Source organism: Urocampus carinirostris, chromosome 17 (assembly GCF_059441175.1).
Source record: "Urocampus carinirostris isolate Australia breed hairy pipefish chromosome 17, RoL_Ucar_1.0, whole genome shotgun sequence".
In the NCBI taxonomy this organism is placed as follows: domain Eukaryota; kingdom Metazoa; phylum Chordata; class Actinopteri; order Syngnathiformes; family Syngnathidae; genus Urocampus; species Urocampus carinirostris.
The window spans coordinates 6,998,076-7,012,976 of NC_142365.1; the positions used below are offsets into that span (position 1 = coordinate 6,998,076).

General features: G+C 40.4%; 1 protein-coding gene across 2 annotated transcripts in view; it reads left to right on the top strand.

Moving 5' to 3' along the window:
• LOC148349034 (transcription factor COE1-like) overlaps positions 1 to 14,901 on the top strand; it is a 40,046-nt gene that overhangs the window by 12,755 nt on the left and 12,390 nt on the right. For both annotated transcript variants that reach the window (XM_088320926.1, XM_088320927.1), the window contains exon 7: positions 14,377 to 14,458. In XM_088320926.1, the coding sequence (XP_088177052.1) occupies positions 14,377 to 14,458 (82 nt within the window). The remainder of the gene's footprint in view (positions 1 to 14,376; positions 14,459 to 14,901) is intronic.

Sequence of the window (14,901 nt, forward strand, 5' to 3'; positions counted from 1 at the left end):
CACGGGACACCTTGAACTGGTTGCCAGCCAGTCGCAGGGCACACAGGGACAGACAATTCGCTCACTCATTCACACCTAGGGACAATTTGGAGCGGCCAATTAACCTAACATGCATGTTTTTGGAATGTGGTAGAAAAACCCACGCAAGCATGGGGAGAACATGCAAACTCCACACAGGTGGTTCAATCTCATGACCTCAGAACTGTGCTGCACACGCGCTAACCACCACGAAATGAAATGAAACGATCTGCATTTATATAGCGCTTTTCAAGTCAATGACTTCCCAAAGCACTTTACAGTGTGCTTCACATTTCCCAATAGCGGCCGTGCAGCCATGTAAGGCGCTAACCTGCTTATTGGGGATATTAGGGGTTCAGTGTCTTACCCAAGGACACTTCGACATGTAACACGGACAAGCCGGGATTCGAACTGGAATCCCTTGATCCCAAGACGAGCACTCTACCCCCTGAGCTACTACCACTAAATAGAAACTACAGGGGCAGCAAATACTACTGCATTGTGCTGCCCCTGTAGTTTCTATTTTAGCAATATCAGGGTACATTTCTTAGAATTAAAACGAGAAACGTCTTCATTGTCATTGATAGCAACATATCGAACAAGGCTAGTTCTGCAACGTCACAGAGCCGAAATTGGTGACATTTTTAGTAGAACGTCCAAACCAGGATAGAAAAACAAAAGTCAGTCACTTGACAATCATCCCAAAAACAAAGAACATGTATCCCAGTCATCATGATACAACACCTTGACACAAGACAAGCATCCCATTTGTGCGCACACACTCGCCCATTTTATGGCGTCGTCTCCATGATGGACGCGATGGAGGTTGTGAAGCTGCATTTTAATGGACGATTACGTGTTATCGCGGATTCGCCGCCACTCGCCCGGCGCTTTTACGAGAGGCGAGAACGTTGGCCCGACATGTGCTCTCATTTAGCGGCCGTGCAAAGGTCAAGTCGCCTCAATAGAAAGCGCTTTCTCAGCATACTTTAATCCCAGCGCACACGCTTTGAGAGGAGGCGTGTGTGTCCAGCTTGCACACCAAGACGAATGTGTCGGGTTCAGGTGTGAAAGGAGAAGCAGATCACATTAACGTAGACTCGTATTTGAAGAAAGGATTTATTTACGGAAAAGGAATCAGTATCTGATAGTCTAGAGCAGGGGTCAGCAACCTTTCGGTGTGGAGTGCCACTTCCAAATTTCCTTGTGAATCAGTGTGACACACCAAGATCAATGACTCGCACATCATTTTTTTAAATATCCAACAACATGGATATACATTGAAATCGTATAACTGACCAATCTTCCACTATTCTTGTTCATCAATCAATTAAAAAATGGATGCGAGCAACATGTGGAAAGGCCTGTAGACATCCATGACTTTTACCACAAGAATTAACCAGAATCGACCATTCTTCATCAACAACGAACTACAATTAAAAACAAGTGATGTGGACAGCTACCATACCATTCATCAATGAGATCTTGTTGCAGAAAATATCAAAATTTGAAATAACAGCAGCAGGGCAAGAGGCTACTTGAAAATAAGTGCAACAGAAATGACAGCTGATTTGGTCACAGAGATAAATGGTTTTCCGTGCTTTCCTATGCAGTGAGCAATGTGATAACTTGCTTCAGTGGTGGTGTTTTTAGCAGTGACAAAGGTTTTCAGTGTTTGTGTTTGTTGGCCGTACCTGGACACAGCGTGTTTTAATGCATCCGCCTACTTATCCTTGAATTCATGTTCATGTTTCGTCTCGTAATGACGTTTAACACTTGCTGTTTGAGGTACAATGCTCTTGAGGCATAATGCACAAACAGCACGGTCATTTTTTTTGCACAAAGCCCCATTCGTCTGTCCATGCTGGCTGGAAAGAACGAGACTTTTTCGCTGGAGGAGCTTTTGTAATTCATTCATTTATCGCGCACCTGTGTTTTGTTGGCGGATCTCTCGGATCTCTCCTCAGCGCCGCGGAGACACGCGCTCACACACAGAGCAGAGGAGGAGGGGCGCTACCGCAAAGCCTCTAAACAACACGGTGCGCGACTAAAATGTCTAAATTTCAGGTAAAAATGAGCATTTAAAAAAAAATATATATATATTATTATTTTGCCGTGCACTCGCGTGCCACTTGTTAACCCCTCGCGTGCCACTGCTGGCACGCGTGTCATAGGTTGCAGACCCCTGGTCTAGAGAAAGAGAACAACAAAGTTTACTAGTATCTCCGGAATTCAGGGACATCGAGGTACGCTCACGCAGGCTCAACTATTTGATTCTGCTACATAAGGTTGAAAAGGAATTTGATTCAAACAAAAACAAAACATGAAAGAAATAAAATGAAGGATATGTTTAAACACAAGGATATTATAAAATAACCACTAGTTTTTATTTACCTAAACACAAAAGAAAGGAACAAACTCCTGTGTGGACGGAATAACTACATAAAGTTCCGTCACCAAACAGTTCTAACAGAACAAAACATCAAAGACTACACAAGAAACAACAAGAGGACCATGACGACGAAACTATAAAATATTAAGCAGGAACACTTAACTGAATCCAACTGAACAGAAATGAAAGGTTATGTTCGAAAGCAAACTAAATAACTGAACAAAAACATAAAGGAAGACAATGCAGAATATGTTGGAGCACAAACTGTAACTGTACAAAACATAGAAGACACCTAACTAGCTCCAACTGAACAAAAAATGGAAGAAGATAATGTGGCATATGTTGGAATACTAACTAGATGTAACTGAACGAAACACTAAATCAAGGGAACCCAGGAAACATGCTCACGCCTAGATACTACATAATGTTCCAACACCAACCAGCTCTAAAAGAACAAAATATAAAGGTAAGACAGCACAAGAAACATTCCCACAAAAGGATAGAACAACAACCAAAGTTCCATGATGACAGGACTACGAAATATACTGCAGGCACACTCACTAGATCTAAAGAGAACAAAACATGAAAGAGAGATAATACATAATATGTTGGATTACAAAATAACTAACTGAACAAAACATACAACAAACACAATGCAGGATATGTTGGAACACTAACTAGCTCTTCCGGAAGTAAACTTTAAAGACGAGAAAGAAAATATACTCCTGCGTGGCTAGAAAAACAATATCATGTTCCAACACCAGCCAGTTCTAACGGAACAAAACATTAAAGTAAGACCACGCAGAAAATATTCCCACACTTGAATAGAACAACAAGTGTGCCATGAAATATGATGCAGGAACACTAACTTGCTGCAACTGGACTAGAACATGAAGGATATGTTGCGACACTAACGTATGCTTTTTTTATGAATTTTCCCATGATAAAGTGCAATTGCACCTCCACGACACTAGTGGGCAGCGGTGTTCTTAGCGACTGAGTGTTTTGTTTACATTTAGCATAAAGCACGGAGTACAATCATTGAGTATGAAGTGTAGATGCAAAGTGTAGCAGTTCTTTAAGTGACCTCATGAAAACAATATTTTACACATAGGCAAGAGAGGGGTAAAGAGACAAACAAAATACTTACTGGAGACCAGCAAAGACCAGTGTGCTTGCTTTGTTAAAAATGTTGGCAGCGCCAGCACCAAGCCAAATAAATGATGCTGTCACCAGTCTTCCCTCTAAGCTGCGCGCGTGCGCAATAGTGCACTGCTTGCACATTCTCTGCGCACAAGAAAATCTAGCCAGCGCACAAAAACGAGGGCTCAAAATGACTAATTAAGAAGCGACTTAAGTCAAAGTTACAGTGCATGAAGGTAAAAATACACGGGTTCCCCGACGTTGTGTCCTAAATGCGGTATTTTGAAGTCGAGTCGAAGTAGAACGAAGTTGAGGAAAGTTGGTAGAGTTTGACGAGAACCTTCTTCTTTAATCCCAACATGACCAAATATTATGTAAAATATTGCACAAAATGACTTAAAGGAAGGGGGGAATAGAACAAAAAAATACCAAAATGAAGAAGTCGTGAAAAGCTAAGAAAAAAAAGAAACAAAAGGAAGAGAAAAAAGAAGGAAAAATTAAGAAAAAAAGCCAGAAAAAAAGAAAAGAAAGAAATGTAGGACAAAAGTAAATAGAGAACAAAAAGAAAAAAGTAACAGCTCGGAAAAAATAAACACAATGAGATTTTTTTAAAGGAATTTTTTAAAAAGTAGAAAAAAAAACACGGAAAAAAAGAAGAAAAACTTTGTGTTGCATTCAAAAAATTTCCAATTATATCAAGTGAATTTTGTTGCCAACATTGTATTTCTACTAAAAATTTGATTACAGTTCTGTATCTTGCAACCGACTATTTAAGCCCCCAAAAATGTTAATATTATGCGACGAAATATATCAGGAAATAAAAAGAAATGGATATCTTGTGAAAGAATTGTAAGAACAAACGACGTTTGCAATAGTACATGAGTCAATTCATTCAAAAGAGAAAAATCATTTTGCATTGCCGGAAACTCAGCAAAATGTCAAGTTTTGGACATGTTTGATAATGACTTAGTTGCCACACTTGGGATTGCTGTTGCTCACTGTTGTTTCAAGCGCTGCTCAGACCCGTGGAAAAAACGGGGAACATTAGCTGTCACTGAGCCCCTCCCAAAAACGGGTTGGTTACGCCCACGGTTGATATTAACCACAGTCAATAACGCGTGTATTTGTGCTTGCTGTGACATGACAACTGTCAGTCATAATTTTAGTAAACGCTCCGCCATGTCAGTTGTCACAATCTCACACTTTCATTTACGTCCCCGTCTTGTACCGTTCTTTGTTCGGTCTTTTCAAAGTTTTGACTTGTTTTGTGTCTAAGGCTGTTTTTGTGTGCCCGTTTATTTACTGGGACCTGTCAGTTAACGCTGAGATCTCAACATGATTAGCATTTCGCTTAATGTGGCCTCGACACACACAACACACATGCTCCTGTCTAGTCTTCATTTGCAGCATGATTGAAAATGCCAATCATCGTTTCCATCAATCATCGATAACTGCGTGTTAATTGGTGTAATGTAAACAAGCTGATTCATTTTTAATGAGACAATCATTTGTGAGTCGATGAAGGTTGCTACATTGTATTTCAATACTATTATCCTCTAATTTTGGTAGTAGTTAAGGGTGGGCGATACTGGAATCACACACCCCCAATGGCTAGAGACATCTATTGAAAACACAGGCATAAAACATTATATCTGATTGGCTTAAGCGAAATCACATGCACACGTGAAATGAATCTGTTTTGGACAGAAATCACATGTTTAAATGAAGCGAATAATGCTGGTTGCTAGATGGCATGCAAGCATGATAACTGAGCAGTAAGAGAAGTGAAACTTTGTGACACAAAAGGTACAATGCGTCACTGTGAAGTCAAGGGAGTAGAAAAGGGAGGCAAACTCTTGACCAAACTTCCCAGCACTAAAGTGAAGGCGATCTTGATTAATAGTTAGCTGGGCCCAAGAGATACATTTTTTTGCAAGAATACAAACAGCACCTGGATATAATCTTTGGCTTCGTTAAGGTACTTTTGAGGATAAAATCATATGAAGGCACATTCAAACTATAATCAAACTATAATTTCCCTTACAATAGTATCGATTGATGCCGATCCGCTACCGATACTTTTGGCTCAGAAATGTCATTGTCATGACATAACTCTACCCTTACCCCATTGAATTAGTTTATAATTACGATGAGGACACAAATAATTACCTGTTTCCGTTAAATAACTAAAATGAAAAGATAAAAAAGTGTAAATAAATTGTCATGAACCAGAACAGGATCAGGACCCAAACGCGTGACGTTCTCACACGAGCCTTTTATTTTATGAGAAATGGGGAGTCATGCACGTTAGGCAGCAGTCTGGCGTGAAATGATTGGAAGCCAGAGGCTGACGAGATTAATACCAATTGCCTGAGTAGATATCGGACAGATGGGGTCGATGCGAGACAGACAAGATTGATAATGAAACAGGATATCGAAAATTAACAGGACAAACAAGACGGGAACGAAAACTGGAGAGAATAATAAACAGGACAAAAATGGAAATCGATATTAAACAAGACAAAAATAAACGGGAACAATTCCAGACTGGAAATACCAACAGGAAAACAGGACCAAGTCAGAACCCACGTCTTGCGGGGAAGAGGTTCGTTGACGGACTGACCAAGGTCAATTGAGAGCACTGAGCTCAAATAGACGTAAAGCAAATCTGTCAATGAGCCGCAGCTGGCGCCACACGGGTGGGGCCTATTGGGCGCCATGGCAACCGTGACATAAATATCTATATTACAACTGTTTTAAACAAAAGACTAGAGAGTCAAACCAACAAAGTAGCACTATGCTAACCACTGCACTATGGAAACACAAAGAAAAGTGGGGTGGATCCCTTAACCACTAGGGTTGCAGGAGCACCATTTCCTGTGGTGTGTCTTGGGCAAGTACAGCCTGGTGGCGCTCATCCCCCTTACTTTGATATATTCTTGTCTTTTAGTACCGCATTTATGAGCTACTTGTCGAGTTGTTGTTATTCATGTTGTCATAAATTACGAAAAAAATGGTCATTGCCGCCATTGATTCTCTAATGTATGCGTTTGCAACAGCCAATTGGACAATTAAATCATGGCTATATTATGTATGCGAATTAGGGCTTCCTTTTATGGGCGCAGGGTGTGTGTCTGTTTGTGTATATGACAGGAAGTGACGCAATCAAGATGATGATGGTAATGATGATGACATTAAAGACTTATGAGACATTTGAAGATAACGATGACTTTTATTACGATGATGATGATGAAGATGTCGAGAGGCTGATCCGTCCTCCTTTTCCGCCCTCTCTGGTGGTCATTAGCATATTTCCCAAGAGGAAGGATGATTGACAGGCAACATGGCAGCCTTGCAATGACTTAAGGCGTCCGCTATGCAAATGAAGTCCACCTAAATCCCCTCCCATTCCCAGCTCCCTTTCTTTTTTTCAGCTCTTTTTTTAGTGTTTTGTCGGATAGATTACGCAGTAATTGAAATCTCTAATGAGCTGTCAGTATCTTTTGATATAGTCTTTTAAAAAGTTTTTAAAAAGATAAGCAGTTTCTTTTTATTACAGAATATGCCGGGCACAGATGAGATACAGAACAACGACTGCAAAAATGTATTTGTGTAAAGACTGAGGGGACTTACCATCATTTTTACATGAAAAGGGGGTCCATTAGCTGATTGTTAAACATTAAAAGGGGTCCCAAAGTTGAGGGTTCTCAACTGGTCTGACATCAGGACCTGCAATCCCACCCTAATAAATACCTCTGACCCAAATCAATAAAAATTTTCCATTCTTAAATTTATAGAAGAAAAGTATTGTGCAGTTTAAACCAGACACCAGTGTCTGAAATAACGTGCCTCTTTTACGTCGGGTGTACGACTTACAAAACGTCTACGCCCGGCTGGCCGACAACTTTTTCAAGAAAAAAAAAACCCGAAAGATTTTTTTTTTGATTTGGAAATCTTCGCCCGGTGTGGAAATTTCGGAATCTCAGTTCGTTTGGCAATTTGCATACTCGGACTTTCCCGAGCGTTACAAGGTCGCGCATTTGCATATCATTTTCCAAGGTAGACGCACAGAGAACACAAGAAAAATGGATAATTGGTTAGGAATCAAGCTAAAACCTAAACCTCAGAAGAAAGATTCAAAAGAAGCTAACAAAATTGATGACGCTACAAAACGTAAACATACATTAAAAGCATCGTGGAAAGAGGAGTTCACGTTGCTTGTAGCAGACGACGCAACGCAAATGCATGAATGAATGAGTAAATACAGGTACCTACTGATGGCAGATGGAAAACAGTTTCAGACACTGCCGATACATAAAAAAATATTCTTATTTTTAAACAAGAAAACAACTTCATAGATAATTTAATCATTATTGATAAGGTGCATATTTAATGAAATCCATAACGCTTGACTTCAGTAGCGTCAGCCATTTTTAATAGACTAAACATCCATCCATCCATCATCTGCACCGCTTATCCTCAGTAGGGTCGCGGGGGTGCTGGAGCCCATCCCAGCAATCATCGGGCAGTGGGCAGGGGACACTCTGAACTGGTTGCCAGCCAATCGTAGGGCACACAGGGACAGACAACTCGCTCGCTCATTCACACCTAGGGACAATTTGGACCGGTCAATTAACCTGACATGCATGTTTTTGGAATGTGGGAGGAAACCGGGGTGCCAGGAGGAAACCCACACAAGCACGGGGAGGACATGCAAACTTCACACAGGAACGTTGGTAGCTGGATTTGAACCTACGGCCTCAGAACTGTGCCACACACGCGCTAACCACCGCGCCGCCGTGCTGCCCTTCAGACTAAACACGCACAAGCAAAAAATGACGGCTGCATGCTTAGTTTTTGTCCTCCTTTGTCTTCAGGATAATAGAATCCACATCTTTCAACATTTGTAAACGTTACTGGTCTTATTCTTTGATGTGAAATGCCATCTACTGCTAAGTAATGTAATTGAACCTCAGCTAATCTATTTTCTTTGGAATAGTTAGCCAAGGCAAAGGCCGGTGACCCACTGAAAACAACTCCGTGAGCCACTTTTGGGTCACAACCCAGCATTTGAGAAACATTGGAATAGAGCACTACTGACGATACTGACTGTCATCCTCTGTGAAATCTTGCTCAAGCTGCTCAATCTTTGCCTGAGAAAATCAACTGTATTTTGTCATCAGGGACTTTGGTTAATAAGATCTCCCATCTCCGTGTTGGCACTCAGGCATATGCTTGTCTAGACACCTCATTTACAATTAGGTCTTCTTATAGGGCTTGTCAGGGCCAGAACGGAAATAGGACCCACTTGCGTGACGTTTACCACAAGTTTTATTGAAAGAGAGAGGAAGGGCTGCACCCACGATCCGGTGTTCGCTAGGCGCGGGGAGGAAGTCGCTTTCGTACTCTGATTTTGATCCGAAAACACGGAAGTGGATCTTCCGTAGCGAGCGATGGCGGTGTCAGGGGCGGAAAACTGGTCGGTAGCCGGGACTGGGAGAGCAAGACGTGGTCAGGAACGAGTCGTAAGCCGAGACGGGAGAGCAGATGTGGTTGGGATCAAAACGGGTTGAAACCTGAGACAGACTGGAGCAGACGTGGTCGGGATCAAAACAGGTCATAGCGGGAAACAAACAGGAGCAAAAAACGGGACAGGCGTGAGTAAGGGTCGAAAAAGGCTTGCCTAGTATACACAGAGATTTGCAGAAAACAGGGGATTGACAGGACTCTGTTCGTATAGTGATAGGGGGCCAATCAGAACCCACAAGCACAGCTGAGTCACATCATTAATCATGACAGGGTTAGAGAGCCCTTCCATATTTAGCCTAAAAATTAGTACAAAAGGAAAGATAAAATGTTAGCTAGATAGCGTGCAAAAAAAAAAATAGCCAGACAGCTAAAAAATCACTTAAAAAAAAAACATAAATTCGAATTTTGTTCCTGTAAAAAATGAATGAAAAATGAATAAATAAGTAGATTTTCATAACATTCTCTCAATTAATTACTTCAAAATAAAAATCAATACTTGAATAGATTTTGTTTCGTCAATGAAACCCATGAACTGGAATACGTTAATTTGAATTTGTAAAATAAAAGTTTATAGAATAGGATAGAATAGAATTAGCCTTTATTGTCATTATTGTTATGTTATTACCACGTTATTACTAAGTTGTTACCAGGTTAAGTATTAAAAATAGGGTTAAATAGACTCAGTCAACCAATAAAAGAAGAAAATCACAATGACCCAGCACTAGTGAGCTATTTTCAGAACAGGTCCTCAGGCACCTCAATTGTCCTTTGGTGCCCGTGGGTACCAAGTTGGAGACCCCGAGTCAGAACGATTTTTTTAGATACAGGAAGTGTCAACCATTTTGGAGGCGATGTATGTTTTTGCTAACACTTGACAACAGCTTTGTTTAAGTGAATGTGTATGTAGCCTGGTTATTCTTAAATAGTGAGTCTTTTGGGAATACAACTGACGTACGCGAAAATAGAGTGGAATGTTCTGTAATTCCCCAGTTAGAAAGGAAAAAAAGAAAAACCCCTCACTACCCCCTAAAATACATACAGGACTTGTTGGCATCATGCTAGTTTTAACTAGCCATATTTTGTAACAAACTGTTGTAACATTGAAATGTCTCTTTCTATATATATGTCACGACCAGAACGGAAACAGGACCCAATTGCGTTACGGTTCACACAATATTTTTGAAAATCAAAGATAATTGAAAATAAAACCAAAATTAATTGGACCTTGCAATTCAATTGGACCGTGAGCGTTTCGGTGTGAGCAGTGGCCCACAGCAGCGCTTTCGGAGTGCCGGTCAGATGACCAAAGAAAAGGTAAAGAGCGATGTGATGGCTGGAACATGACCACTAGCTTGATAAGGGGTGGGGGGTTTTCCGAGATGTTACTTTTTTCTTTTTGTTCTCTATTAACTTTTTTCCTACATTTCTTTTTCTTTTTTTCTGGCTTTTTTTGTAAATTTTTCCTTCTTTTTTTCTCTTCCTTTTGTTTCTTTTTTTCTCAGCTTTTCACTCATTTTTCATTTTAGTATTTTTTTTCCTTTTTGTTCTATTTCCCCTTTCTTTTAAGTCATTTTGTGCATAGTTTTACATCATATTTGGTAATGTTGGGATTAAAGAAGCAAAAACAACCTGAAGAGCCGTTTAGGACCCGAAAGAGCCGGTTCCTTTTAGTGAGCCGAGCCGAAGAAGCCGGTTCTCGACAAACTCTACTAACTTTACTCAACTTCGTTCTACTTCGACTCGACTTCAAAATACAGCATTTAGGACACAACGTCAGGGGAACCCCTGTATTTTTACCTTCATGCACTGTAACTTTGACTTAAGTCACTTCTTAATTAGTCATTTTGAGCCCTCATTTTTGTGCGCAGGCTAGATTTTCTTGTGCGCTGAGAATGTGCGGGCAGTGCGCGCAGCTTAGAGGGAACACTGCCCCCATCCCTCGGTCATTTAGCCCGCTTTAATTGGACTCCTCTAAAAGACCACACACTGAAATCCATTTATGCTATGCGTGTTGGCTTTTGTACTCGCCTGCCATATTGGAGTTCAGATGGGGTCAATTGCAATGAGAAGAGGCGGTAGGGGGGGTGTTCTTCCTACTAAAATGGTATATCAGTGATTTTACATCATATCACACATACTCTCATGTTTGAATTTGCCTATCAATGCTCATATTTACTCTCACTGCAAAAACTTAAATAACCTTATTGGTGTTGTTTTTAATTTATCAGATAAATGTAAAAACATGCAATTAATGATCATAAAAATAACAATATACCTAAAATAAGAAAAAAGTCCTGCCAACAGTTTAGATAGTCATTACTGTATACAGTTCAAAGGGGCAGTGTGTATTATTTAGCGCCTCATAGTGGTAAAAATGACTGTTAATAGTGTGATTTTTATTAGCATTATGATAATTATTCTAACGAGTCGTAAGCCAGGACAGGAGAGATGACGTAGTCGGGATCAAAAATGGGTCGTAAGCCGGGACGGGAGAGCGGACATCGTCGGGATCAAAACAGGTATTCATCATATTCTGTCATTCCTGAATGTTTTGACGACATAGACACGTAATATTGAAGTACTTGATTTTTGTGAACATACAAAAATAACATTCTTTAGTGAGGTAGGAATCACTGGAACTACTAAGCAACTTTCTGACAATTAAATTTAGAACGAATAAAATCAACTTGACTGTTCGCGAGTAAGAAAACGAAAACTCTGCTTTAAACGGTCGTGTGCATCGCAGTGAAGAAGACGAGACGGCGCGAGGTCTCAAGAGGTCACTGTGGCTGTCCCGCGCCGTGATAGGCTGTCACCCCGGGGGTCAAGGGTCATCGTAATTAACCATGCGGAATCCCGCTGCCGCTTGTAGCTAGCGGTTCCGAGCTCGTTAATGTCGGCTTTAACACGCCGACCTGCCACCGAGTCCGGCACACGCCATTGCTTTTTTTTAATCCTCCCGTGTAATGCTTTGTGAGTCGGAGACCAAACTTCAACTAAAGTTCCCACAATTCTTTGCATACTTCATGCGCGTCAAGTTAAACAAAAACATGCCGCTAATGCTAACGCCACTAGCATCGCTAACCTCATAGCATTAGGAATAGAATTGTCTTTATTGTCATAAATAACATATTTTACTACAATATTAAACTTCGCACTCCAGGATAAAAATGAAATATTATGCTAATAATGAAAAATTAGATTTACAAGTATATTAGGATAAACAGGTAATATTTATGAACTCCTGCATATAAACTGCTACAAAACAATGGGGGAAAGGGTTGTTAACCCAAAATGTTAAAAGAGCCATATTGGCTTTACAGACTTGTAAGGAAAGCAGCACATTCTATATAGATACAGTATATGCTGTACATATCTATGTTCATTGGAAAACATTAAGAATGTTTTCTTTGTCCTCAGACTAAAACCGTATCATTTTCCATTATCAAACATTTTCGAAAAAAATGCCAGGGAGCTGGTTGTCGATTCCTGAAATAGTGTAATGAGAAATACTGCAAGGAGATTAGCAGCAAAATGTATGTATTTCCAAAATAAAAGTACAGAAATCCAACATGAGTACACTGTAGATCATACATACCAACCTTTTGACATGAAAAAGCGGTACATTTGATTACGCATTCAATTTCTATGCGTGAAACACAATCTGTCTCCAGAATATTAAAAAAGAAACAAATCACATGTAGCAAACTTTTACCAAAATGGAAATCTAATGTGATCCTTGGAGCGGCCTCATTCACCCACAAAGACTTTGTCCCACTACGAAATAAAGCATCCATAGACTAAAATACTATTCTCGAGTCAGGATTTTTTTGTTTGAATTTTAAAAAGCGGAAGATTTTTTTTTTTTTTATCAGGACAAATGCTGCCCAACTTACGAACGACATAGGTTGCGGACAATCGTTCGTAAGTTTAATTTGTTCGTAAGTTGCTTCAGTGTTATATTTTGTACGTTTAAGGTTTATATAAGTATGTTTAAGGCTTGTATAAGTAACCCGTATTGTTTTATGCTAAAAAATAATATGCTCTATAAAGATAAATAAAGTTGAGTTTAACTTTTGGAAAATGCCCTTGATGAGGTCATCCTCCGTGGTAAAAAGTGGCCGAAAAAAGCGTTCCGACCATTTTCTCAACCGCATCAAGCTTTCTTATTCCACTTTCATTCCAAAAGAAATGGCTTGCCTCTTCTTTACACTTTACACCAACCATTTGAATGGATACATGAGATATTAAACAATAAAAAGTGCGCTGGAGATACGGTATAGAATGTTTACATAGGAACTAGGGAGAGGAAGTGTTTTTTCCTTCTTCCGGGTGGATGCTTGGTGAGTTCTCACAGCGCCACACGCTGGTAGCAGTGAAAAGAAGCACTACAGTACTGTCCTGTACTCGGAAAAAGGTGCACACAATACAAAATCTAACTTACAGCTATGTCCGGATATTTTTTGACATCCCGAACAAAATGTTCGTTTCTACCGTATTTCAAAAGTCGAATGGTCGTAAGTAGGGGAGCGTCTTTTCAAGGTGGACAAAAGTAGTAGTCCAACGCGAAAAGTGGTCGTGTTGGTGCATATAATTAGACATTGGATCTATATATTTCCTGTGGCATTATTATCATTTTATCAAATCATCTGACGTCACACAGAGAAATAAAATGCGCTGAAAAATTACCCTTTGTCTGAAGAGCGGATTTGGCGGTTTTGCTGAATTTAGTCTTTAAATATATGGTATGGATAGCTCAAAAAAATCAAGATGTTTTGCTGTTACGGTTCTTTGGGTCAGGAAGGTTCCGACCCGTGGTGTAGTGGGTGAGTTATATCCTGGACTCCTGTGTTTGCCAGTTTGATGATGGATCTGTAACTTAAGTCTGAGAATTTGGGTGTGGTTTGGTTAATGATTTTAGTTGCTGTGTAAGTTATACGAGTGAGTTTGGTCCTGTTCGTAACAGAGAGCATAGTGGGAAAAAAGTGGAGCAGTACAAGAGGAATGGGTTGAACAATGTTTTGTTACAGTTGTAACAAGAGGCGCCCTGCGACTGGCTGGCAACCAGTTCAGGGTGTCTCCTGCCCACTGCCCGAAGATAGCTGGGATGGGCTCCAGCACCCTCGCGACCCTACTGAGGATAAGCGGTGCAGATAATGGATGGATGGGTAACAGGGGGTGAGGTGCAACATATAGTCCTTCAAGTTTACAGATGACCGTCAGACTTTCTCGACTCCTTGTTTAAATGTACAAATCAACCAAAAAAAATGACTGCTGATCTTGTTTGTGCTCAGGTTTTTCCTCAAGTTTTTCCTCAAGTGCAACCAGAACTGCCTGAAAAACGCGGGAAACCCGCGAGATATGAGGAGGTTCCAGGTATGTGCGCTTGCATGTACAGGCGTCCCTAACTCACACTCACTGAAAAAGCCCGAACAGATCCATAGTCCATCGGCCATATTGGCTGGGTCTACCAGAAGCGGTTTGATGTTCCCAAGGGTGTACACTAAATCTGTTGGACGTTCAAATGAAAAAGAAATGTGTAAGGCATTTTGGTGACTTTACCATTTATTTCTAAATACTCTTAATCAGAGTAAGAACCTCACTACACTGTGCGTTCCCCATAAACCCTAGGCCAAGGGTCTTCAACCTGGTGCCCACGGGCACCAGGGTGCCCTCTAAGGACAACTAAGGTGGACCTGTTATGAAAATAGCTAATCAGTGCTGGGTCATTTTGTAGTTGACTGTGTTTATTCAAACCTACTTCCAATAAGTAACCTGGTAATAAAATAGTAACAACCTGTTACGTCACTTAGTGCCCT